The sequence below is a fragment of the Durio zibethinus genome, chromosome 1 (genome assembly GCF_047325235.1).
Source record: "Durio zibethinus cultivar Kanyao isolate XHJ-2024 chromosome 1, ASM4732523v1, whole genome shotgun sequence".
Classification (NCBI taxonomy): Eukaryota; Viridiplantae; Streptophyta; class Magnoliopsida; order Malvales; family Malvaceae; genus Durio; species Durio zibethinus.
In genome coordinates, this window is record NC_143162.1 from 34,632,200 (window position 1) to 34,643,242 (window position 11,043).

The 11,043-nt window shown below is 32.1% G+C and overlaps 1 protein-coding gene across 1 annotated transcript; it reads left to right on the forward strand.

Moving 5' to 3' along the window:
* The first annotated feature begins 7,255 nt into the window (after positions 1 to 7,255).
* On the forward strand, positions 7,256 to 10,533 carry LOC111311323 (receptor protein-tyrosine kinase CEPR1-like). Its single transcript, XM_022910695.2, has 2 exons — positions 7,256 to 9,816; positions 9,916 to 10,533. The coding sequence occupies exons 1-2, from the start codon at positions 7,350 to 7,352 to the stop codon at positions 10,308 to 10,310; spliced, it is 2,862 nt and encodes a 953-aa protein (XP_022766430.2). The 5' UTR covers positions 7,256 to 7,349; the 3' UTR covers positions 10,311 to 10,533.
* The last annotated feature ends 510 nt before the right edge of the window (positions 10,534 to 11,043 follow it).

Sequence of the window (11,043 nt, forward strand, 5' to 3'; positions counted from 1 at the left end):
GAATTGAAATGATAATGAATGAATGATAATGTCTATAAAATATTTTTGCATTTATTTGAAAAAAAATCTAGGATGTAAGGGACAAAAAAATAAAAAGATGGCAGAACCTAAGAAGATGATTTAAAAAGACACATGGGATGACCAAGTGATGAATATGGTAATGGATTGATTGACATAACCTATAAATTGTGATCAAATGATGAAAATAATGTGAATAAGTGGACAAAATTTGTTCTAAAATTTCTAGTGCTATAAAGCTTGTGAGTTGTGATCAACTGATAGAAATAATGTAGAGCAGTTGATAGAATTTGTCCTAAAATTATTAGTGTCAGGATGCTAAAAAGGGAAAAGATGAGATGATAGAGTTTTGAGAACCATATTACCATAATTAATTAAAATTTCATGATATTAATGACATCTACATTACATGCATTGCATTTGCATTATTGTTTAAACAATACATGTATATAATTTGGTGAATATTTAAATTTAGGCTAGCCATGCATTTGCCTCATGTAGTGAACATTTGAATTATAGTTTAGAATATGGCATCTATATTATTTTAAGAACCTAGATTGTTGCGTTTTTGTCATGATCATGATATTTTTTATATAAAATTTTGATTTTGATGAATGATTGAGAATTTTCATGACAAAAAATTTTAAACTTTTTGAAGAAAGCTTTTTAAGATAAGGTTGGGAATCCTCGAATGGAAAAATATTTTATGTGGAAAACCTTTAGAATACTAAAGTTGTAGAGCCTTTTAAAGAAGCATTTTTAATGTTAAAAATAATGAGAATCTTTGAGTTTTAAATAAGAATCTTCAAGTTTTAAATGAGAATCTTTAAGAATTTTTAAACAAGAATATTTAAAAAGTTTTAAATAAGAATCTTTAAGAAGTTTTAAATGAGAATCTTTGAATGAAAATCTTTGTCTTTGAGTTTTAAATAAGAATATTAAAAATTTGTATGAATCTCCAAAAGTTTTCGAATGAAAACCTTTGAAAGTTTGGACGTAAATCTCTAAATTTTTTAAATGAAAACCTTTGAATTTAGATGTGAAACTCTAAAATTTATTGAATGCGAAACTTTGAACTTGAATGAGAAATTTTGAAATTCTGGATGAAATCCTAAAATTTTTAAATAAGAAATATAGGATGTGAAGCACTAAAATTTTTTTAATAAGAATTTTTAAAATCTTAGAAGTGAAACCCTAAAAAAAAAAAAATCTTTTAGGCGTGAATCTTTAGAATTTGAATGTGAATATTTGAATTTGTGTAATTATTGCGAATCTTGACTAATTTACGAATCTTTGAATCTTGGATCTAAAATTTTACGAATTTGAGTTCTTATGAATCTTAGTTCTTGCGAATCTTAAAATCTTATAAATCAAAATTCTTGCAAATCTAAAAAATTTTGTTAATCAAGTTCTTCTGAAACTGAATTCTTATGAATTTAAAATTTTTGTGAATATGAATTCCTTACGAATTTGAAATTTTTGAAAACCTGAAAATTCTTGCAAACCTGAAAATTTTTACGAACCTGAAAATTTTTACAAATCTAAAAGTCTTGTGAACCTTTGATTTTCAAAATAGTGATTCTTTGAACTCAAACTTGTGAATATTTGAGTTGTAACTTGCATTACTAATTGTTGGATTGCAAAGTTTTTGAATATTTCAAATTGTGAATCTTTGGAATTTTGAGATTTTGTAATTATTGTTAAGCCACATCCAGACGTAATAGATGTCTATATCTTTGCACAATTCATGTTTCACAAAAATACGCAAAGAGAGGCAGTTGTAGATACCCTATTTTGTCTGAAGTTTAAAATTTATTTTATTTTATTTATTGTTTATTTTTCATTAAAAAAGTCAAAAAAATGGCAAAGACTTAGTTGAAAAAAGATTGTTTAGTTGGATAAAAGTTTTTTAAAAAATAAAATTTAGTCATAATCCAACTATCAAATAGATTTTACCAAAAGTTTATTATGAGTTGAAACACTGTTTGGACTGACATTCTCACTTATAAATAGATCTGTTAATCATCAGTAAAGGGATACATAAGAAATCAACAGTGATCGAAGAGGAAAATTGACAAAAACCTAGACTTTCAATCTAGTAATGATCTTGACAACAGCAATAGCACAAAAGCTTTAGCAAAAGCTTTATACCCGATGCTTACTACTCTCATCAAAGACTTCAACTTCAAAGCCTGCAACACTTTCGTCTACCAATACCTCCTTATTTCATCAATTGGTCATCTTATCTGAAAGCTTGATCAATTACTAGAAGATGCTTCACAACCATCCATAATGCAACTTGCTTCCATGTTTTCTAACGCCAAAAAGTTTTATCATTGAATTTGCATTTAAAGTCCATTCAGCGGTGTATTGATGACATAGGTTGGATGCTATCAATGGGCTGGCAACATAGCTTTTAATAAAAGTAAATTCTTAGGATTGTCATTACAGGTAAGCTATTCATAAAGAAATTGCTTACTATTGCTCTTTGTTCATTATATTGGTTTTAACATGGTGGCCCATTGTCTTTTTATACATAATTTGAATAGTCATAAAACCATTAATTTTATGAGATTTTTTTTTATGTATATCATATTGTTAGTGACATGTTATAAGGCAATTTAAAGTTTAATTAGAGATGCATTTGATTTAATTAGAAACATCATATATCAATAATTTTTTATTTATAAGTTCATTATAATAAAATAAATAATTTATAAATTCAATATTTTTGTATTTTTTTCATATAATTTAAATAAATTTTTTTTTTAAAAACAAATGAAATTTAACCCCAATAAAAAAGAAGTTAAGAATGGTTTATTTTTTAAAATTTTTAAGTGAAAAAATTCTCTAAATTTGTCTCAAACAGTGAAATAATTTAGATGAAAATTTAATAAAAGTAATTGTATTCCTTTCCAAATAAAATTTTTTTGGTTGAAATATTTGACAATTATCCAATAATGAAAATCTTAAAAATTTCAAATGGTAAATTTCTTAAGAAATCTCTAAGTGAAAATTTTTTTTAAATTTGTCCCAATTGGTGTAAAAATTTAAATGAAACTTAAAAAAAAATAATTGTCATATGATTTTCTTTTTAAAGATAAAAAAAAAGAAAATTTTTAAGTTTTCCTAAATGGTGAAAAATTTAGAAATTAAAAAGAAAAAATTTCTATATAGACCCAAATTGTGAAAAATTTAGAAATCAAAAAGGAAATCTAAATTGATTCAAATTGTGGAAAATTTAGAAATAAAATAAAAACAAAAAATAAATTTCGAGGATGAAATTCTTAGTAATCGCAAATGATTGATTATCTAAGAAATTTTTAAATGAGAAGATATTTCTAATTTAGCTTAAATGATGAAATAATTAGATATATTTTCAATAAAAAATAAAAATAAAAATGATTAAAATTTCTTCTGACGACAGAGCCTCTTGAAGGAAGCAAATGAGATTTTTGAATACTATTGAGATTAAGAAATATTTTTAAGAATTTTACTAGATTGATTGAGAAATCTTAAAAGTTATTTTCAACATTTAAACATTAAAATAAAAACCATTAGAACCAAGAAAATTGTTAGGATAATTCAAAATTAAATGGTACCATTTTAGGATGGGCAATGTGGGTGTACTATAACCTTCCCTAAATATAATTGAACTTTCAAACCTAATTCTATTTAGAAGGTCAAAACCTATTTTTTAAGGACCCTTAATCAAGTTTAGAAACTTCTTAAAGGGATAGATTCATTAGCTGATTAGTCACACCTAGATAAAAGATTGGTGGTGACTCTTTAAGTTAAATCTAACTATAGATTTACAGATCTATATATTATGATAATACTCTTAAAGAAGGAAAATCCAATGGACACTCTCAAAAGTTATTCTCTTTTCTTAATTTATTAATCATCAGTTGGGTGATAATTAATATTATATAATCATTTAAATAAAAAATTAAATACTAAATTTTTAATTTCAATGATTTAGTAGCTTTAAATAAAAAAATGTAATAGACAAGAAAATCAAGTAACTAGCTAGCTCCGGACAATTCCATGGAAAACAATTTTTTTTTTAAATGGTTGGATTGAAAAAAAATAATAATAAAACCCTAAATAACTGATAAGAATGAAGTTATGCCCTTGAACAAGTTGGAATTATTTTTATATTATATGATATAAGGCTTTGCTTTTATAAAACATTTTGTGAAGAATAATCCCATTTTTGTGAGCAACATAAAATCAATAAAAATTAATCAGACAATAATTAGTTCAAAAGTATTAAAAAAAAAGGTCATAGGCAGAACTTTACTATATTTAGGAGGATTTGTGACCACCCTTCATCACTAACCAAAATATTTTACAACAAAAAAAAGGTAAAAGTAGCTGAACCAATAATAATTATGTAATGTTATGGTATACTCATAATTACTAATTATTTATTTATTTCCACTTTGATTATGCTCTTTCCATTACAATTGATCATGGCCATGATCAAGTTTTTGAATGAAAACAATGTCACTTTCAAATTTATCCCAAATTATAATTATATATATATATATATATAGAGAGAGAGAGAGAGAGAGAGAGAGAGGTACATAATTTTTTTTAATTACAATGGCAAACACCTGTGAAACTTAATAAACATGAAAATGATTATAAATTGACTCATAAGGCAAACTAAAAACCCTCACAAATCATAAGAAAGAGAAATTATTTTAATTACTGTTAGTGGAACTTTAGACTTAGCGGAATGTATTTTTAGAATATATGAAAAAATAAAAAATAAAATATATATCAATATTTTAATTTCATTTATAAAATTAAGAAATTCTTTTGATAATATATCATATCATCATAAGAACGAAAATAATTAAAAATAAAATATATATCAGTTTTTTAATCTTATTTATAAAATTAAAAAAATTCTATTCACAATATATCAAATCATCATAATAATGAATATTGAGAAAAGAATTGACCCTCCAAAGAATAATCTTATTCTCTCCTCTTTAATAAAAGGAGATTTATATTATACAAGTAAAGTGAGGAATAACATGAGAGATTATGTTGCTACGCGGCGGCCCGTAGCCTAATTCAGCTAGAATAAAATAGTCTGGTCATTTTTGGCCGTCAATCTCCCACTTCGGTTCGTTTAGCTTTGAAAATGGTTGTCAATTTCAGCATAGATTCAAGCAAAGAGATTTTTTAAGCTTTAATGTTGCGCTTACCAATTCCCACTGTTTGCTCTGCTCTTCCAAAAGAAAATGTGGTACATGAAAAGATTTAAGAAAAAAAAAAAAAAGAGAGAGAGAGAGAGAGAGAGAAAAGCAGTTGATAAGGAATTGCAGGTGAGATTGTAGCAAATTCCAGGCTGCCAAATCAACACCAAATGCTTTTTGAGGAGTGGGCATCTTTGCTTTACTTTGCTCTCCATCATTGAGCACATCTCTATTTTCTTGTCTATCCGAAAGAGAGATTCCCATTATCATTCAAGAAACTCAGCCCATCAGCTTGTTCTCAGCTCCCGACTCTGAAAATGAGAAGAAAAAAAAAACCCTTCACCAAGAGCTAAATTTTTATTAGCCATAATTTTCATCTAATGAAGTTATATTTTTGTTCTTTCTCAATTCGACCCGATGTTTAGTCTTCCACAACAATGGTTCCTGGAAGTTTAAATCAGGACAATTAAGAGGGATAAAAAGGACAAAAAGATCTTGCGTCGTTCTCATACCATTTTCCCGCAATTCCCTTTTCCTTCGAATCATTTCATTCGTATTTTTCATGAAATATTGAAATGAAAAGCTTACTTGAACTTCTTTGGTACTTTAACTTAACCCGATCCAGACAAGTTTCAGTAATGGTGGTCCCCTGGCAAGCAAAAAATGCATTACTGTACTCTTTCTGTACCTTCATTAACTCTATTAAATGTCTGTATAATGCAAATTCCCCAACAAGATTATGTAATTAGAATATATTATTCCCCAACTTATCCACCTTTATCCTGGAAAAAAATTTTCTAGTCCTCAGTGGCCATTTACCAGGAGGAAGAAGAGGAAATGAGTAAAATATCAAGAATTTTGATACACGTGGGTGGAAGGTTTGATTCCAACATTTCCATTGGCTCAACAAGGTCAACAGAACAATATTTCATTTGAAAACAAATGATTCTTGGTGTGGTTTTTTCATTTAAAAAAAAAAAAAAAAACCAGGATAATCTGGTTAGTGAAAATTGGCACTCAACCATGGTGCAGCTGATGGGTTTAGCTGCAATTAATATTCGAAGTATACTCGTTTGACACCATTGGTTCAGGGAAGAAAATGAAGATGCTTGGTCAATTGGGTATGTGTCAACTTGTGTCATAGTCAGGTCAGAAACAAAAAGGAACCAGGGATATAGGAAAATAGTAGAGATCATTTTATTCGTAAGAAGTCAGTTTTATAATCCGGTGAAAAAAGAGCAGCAGGAACATATACGAGCAAAATGGAGGAAAAACCAGATTCAAATCCAAGTCCACTTCAGATAATGCTGCAGATAACAAATCATTAGATCAGCTTAGGTTCAATTCAAATATATATTGTGGTTGTCCAAGTTTATTTGTTGGTATACACACACACACACACACATGAATCTCACACGTGAGAGGAAATTTCTGTTGTGTCATGAGATGAAACTATGAGATTAACATTATCTTCCGCAAGCAAGCAGCTACCAGCATATATATATATATTGGACCCCATAATTTATGTTTGCATATAGTGCACTACGTACAGGTTAGGCCATTATGATATGATCTGTCATGTAATGCCAGAAATGCGATTTGCTTTTGATTACAAAAATGCATCAGAAACATTGTACACATGGTCATGCTTAAACAAAATTAGTGTACTGATATAAGTGGCAATATTGGTAACATACCGCAGCTTGTAGAACTTTGGGCTGTGGCCATCCAAGAGAAAGCAGGAGTGATCACATCAAGCGGATCATGGTCGAGTGCAAATTATTCTAACATCTAATCTGTGTAAAGTGGCAACATTCATGTTATTCCTCTACATGAGCTAGTGGGGTCTAAACACAGAGAAAAGCCTCTTTATGCAAAAGATACGCACAACACAACACCTCTTTCCATCTCTCTCAATACTACAGGCGAACCTGCCTTTTTTCATCATCGAGGCTTATTACTGCTCCACCCAATGATCCCCTCAATCAGCTCATTTATATACTCTCTTCTCCGCCTTCTTCTCTGCAACAGCCGCCTTAACTACCACCTCTTTTTCTCTTTTTAACATAAGCCTCTTCTCCCTTTTTTGCCCTTGTTCTCTCCCTCCTTTTCTATGAAATGGCACCAAAAGCTATTTTTCTCCTTCTAGTGTTGCCTTGTTTTGTGTTTTATTTGTCTCAAGCTATAAGATATGATCAGTCACAGTTCTTCACCCTAATGAAAGCCTCTCTATCGGGAAAGGCCTTGTCTGATTGGGATGTGAGTGGAGGGAAAACTTATTGCAATTTCACAGGAGTTAGCTGCAACGTTCAAGGGAATGTTCAAACTCTTAATCTCTCAGGCTGGTCGCTCTCCGGCAATTTTCCAGCTGATGTGTGCTCTCATCTGCCGGAGTTGCGTGTTCTTGATATCAGCCACAACAATCTCCATGGCAACTTTCTTAACGGCATCGTTAACTGCTCTCTCTTGGAAGATTTCAATATGAGTTCCATACACCTACGAGCAACACTTCCGAATTTCTCAAAAATGACATCTTTACGTGTACTTGACTTGTCATACAACCACTTTACAGGAGACTTCCCAATGTCGATAACTAATCTTACCAATCTTGAGGTGCTATACTTCAATGAAAACAATGAATTAAACTTATGGCAACTTCCGGAGAACATTTCCAGGCTCACAAAGCTCAGAGTTATGGTCTTCACGACTTGCAGGTTGCATGGTCGGATCCCAGCATCGATAGGAAACATGACATCACTTGTTGATCTTGAATTCAGTGGAAATCTCCTTTCAGGTCAGATTCCTAAGGAGCTTGGGTTGCTGAAAAACTTGCAGCAGCTTGAGCTGTACTACAACCAGCACTTATCCGGCACAATACCAGAGGAACTGGGAAATCTGACAGAGCTCATAGACTTGGACATGTCAGTCAATCGGTTGAGTGGAAGCATTCCAGTGTCTATATGTCGACTTCCCAAACTTCAAGTCCTGCAACTTTATAACAACAGTCTTACAGGAGAAATCTCAGGTGTTATTGCAGACTCAACAACCTTGGCCATACTCTCACTCTATGGAAATTTCCTATCAGGACAAATTCCAAAAAATCTGGGGCAGTCATCACCAATGATTGTTCTGGACTTGTCAGAGAACAATCTATCGGGTCCATTGCCAACAGAGGTTTGTCGAGGAGGTAAATTACTGTACCTGCTTGTCTTAGATAACAAGTTTTCTGGAAAGTTACCTGATAGTTATGCAAACTGCAAGTCTCTTATACGGTTTAGAGTTAGTAATAACCATTTGGAGGGCCCGATACCAGAAGGACTTCTAGGTCTCCCTCATGCTTCAATCATTGACTTGGCTGACAATAATTTTACGGGTCCTTTCCAAAATTCAATTGGAAATGCTAGGAACTTGTCCGAACTGTTCATGCAGAACAATAAGATATCAGGTGTTCTACCTCCCGAATTCTCTCAAACTATCAGTCTGGTGAAGATTGATCTCACTAACAATCTCCTGTCTGGTCCAATACCCTCAGAAATTGGCAATCTAAAGAATCTAAATTTACTGATGTTGCAAGGCAACAAGTTCAGTTCTTCTATCCCCAGCTCACTTTCTTTGCTGAAATCTCTCAATGTTCTTGATCTTTCCAACAATCTCTTGACCGGGAAAATCCCACAGAGTCTTAGTGAATTGTTGCCTAACTCCATCAACTTTTCAAACAATAAACTTTCTGGCCCAATTCCTCTCTCATTGATTAAGGGAGGGTTGGAGGAAAGCTTTTCAGGCAATCCAGGCCTTTGTGTTCCAGTCCATGTTCAAAATTTCCCCATATGTTCACACACTAACAACCAAAAGAAGCTAAATTCTATGTGGGCAATCATAATTTCAGTCATTGTCATTACTATTGGAGCTCTCCTGTGTCTGAAAAGTCGTTTTAGTAAAAAAAGAGCTGTAATGGAACATGATGAGACCCTTTCTTCATCATTCTTTTTATATGATGTGAAGAGCTTCCATAGAATATGTTTTGACCAACATGAGATCCTTGAAGCAATGGTTGATAAGAACATTGTGGGTCATGGAGGATCTGGCACAGTGTATAGAATTGAATTGCAAAGTGGAGAGGTTGTTGCAGTGAAGAAGCTGTGGTGTAGAACAGAAAAAGATTCGGCTTCAGAAGATCAGTTGATTTTGGACAAAGGCTTGAGGACTGAGGTTGAGACTCTTGGAAGCATAAGGCATAAAGACATAGTCAAGCTATATGGCTACTTCTCAAACTTCGATTGTAACCTGTTGGTTTATGAATACATGCCAAATGGAAACCTTTGGGATGCTCTTCATAAAGGATGGCACCATCTGGATTGGCCGGTTCGACATCAAATTGCACTTGGGGTTGCACAGGGCTTGGCATACCTTCACCACGATCTGTTGGCACCTATTATTCACAGAGACATCAAGTCAACCAACATCCTATTGGATGTCAATTACCAACCCAAAATTGCAGATTTTGGAATAGCCAAGGTTTTGCAAGCTAGAGGGACAGATTCTACAACTACTGTCATAGCAGGCACCTGTGGTTATTTGGCCCCTGGTAATATTCTCATCCAATTTGATTTCGATGCATTCATATAAATCTAGTTGTTTTGTTTACTCAAAATGTTTAACTAAATTTAATTGATGACTTTGACAGAATATGCATATTCAAATAAAGCAACAACCAAGTGTGATGTTTATAGTTTTGGAGTGGTGATGATGGAACTAATAACTGGGAAAAAACCAGTGGAGGCAGATTTTGGAGGGAACAAGAATATTGTATATTGGCTTTCAACAAAACTGGATACAAAGGAAGGGGTTATAGAGGCCTTAGACAAGCGGTTATCGGGATCATATAGGGATGACATGATTCAGGTTCTCGGAATTGCCATGCGTTGTACATGCAGGAATCCATCCCAACGTCCAACCATGAATGAGGTCGTTCGGCTGTTGATTGATTCAGACCCTTGCAGATTGAATTCTTGCAAGTTGTCAAATAAGGACAAAGAAGCATCAAATGTCACAAAAATAAAGAACCAATCAGAAGTGTGATCAAATCAGTGGTATATGATGGAGTTTTAGGTGAAGTAACATAGATTCTATACAACAGTAAGGTCTTCTCAAATATTGAGGGACCAATCATATAGAACAACTTAAGCTCTTTTTTCTTATTTTCTTAAATTTTGCTGACAAGTGGCTTGTAGATTCTCTCTCCTTATTTTGTTTTTGTTTTTAGCTCTTGTAAGGGCCTAATGAATTTAATCACTATAACTGCTTTATGGTAACGCACAGCATCTGTATGAAATCATTGCATAGCTTTTGCAATAGCTTTGTTTTCCCCTGTTTATCCTTTGTTTTTTTTTTCTTGTTTTCTTGAAAGTGATCTAGAGAAAAGAACACTTCAAAAGAGAAGGCACAATATGAAGGGTGGGAAGATGTGATTCGTAAGACGCTTTCTTTTTTGCATTGAAGTGGGGTTCCTTATTCTGATTATAAAAATGAGGCATGATTCCCATGGTCATGTCCTTTCCATCCAAGCTATTCATTGAGAGAAGATGAATTGGTTTGATTGATTGAGGAGCATCCTTGTCTCTATATGAAAGTTAGGGACAGACAAGAAAGCAGAAGCCTTGTTTCAGATTTTTCTTTTAATTTCATTTTTTTGCAAGTTTTCATTATATGGTTGAAGTATAAGGCATTAAGGATTCAAAGCCTCCAAGCTTGTTTCTCCGTAGATAGTGGATCATGACAATCCACTCACAAGTTGGAGCACCCTTTTGTTCTT

Excerpts from the sequence above, each read along its gene's own strand:
- LOC111311323 (XM_022910695.2), top strand. The coding sequence starts at position 7,350 with ATGGCACCAAAAGCTATTTTTCTCCTTCTAGTGTTGCCTTGTTTTGTG. Across the intron at positions 9,817-9,915 it reads CTGTGGTTATTTGGCCCCTG|AATATGCATATTCAAATAAA; the intron begins GTAATATTCTCA and ends TGACTTTGACAG.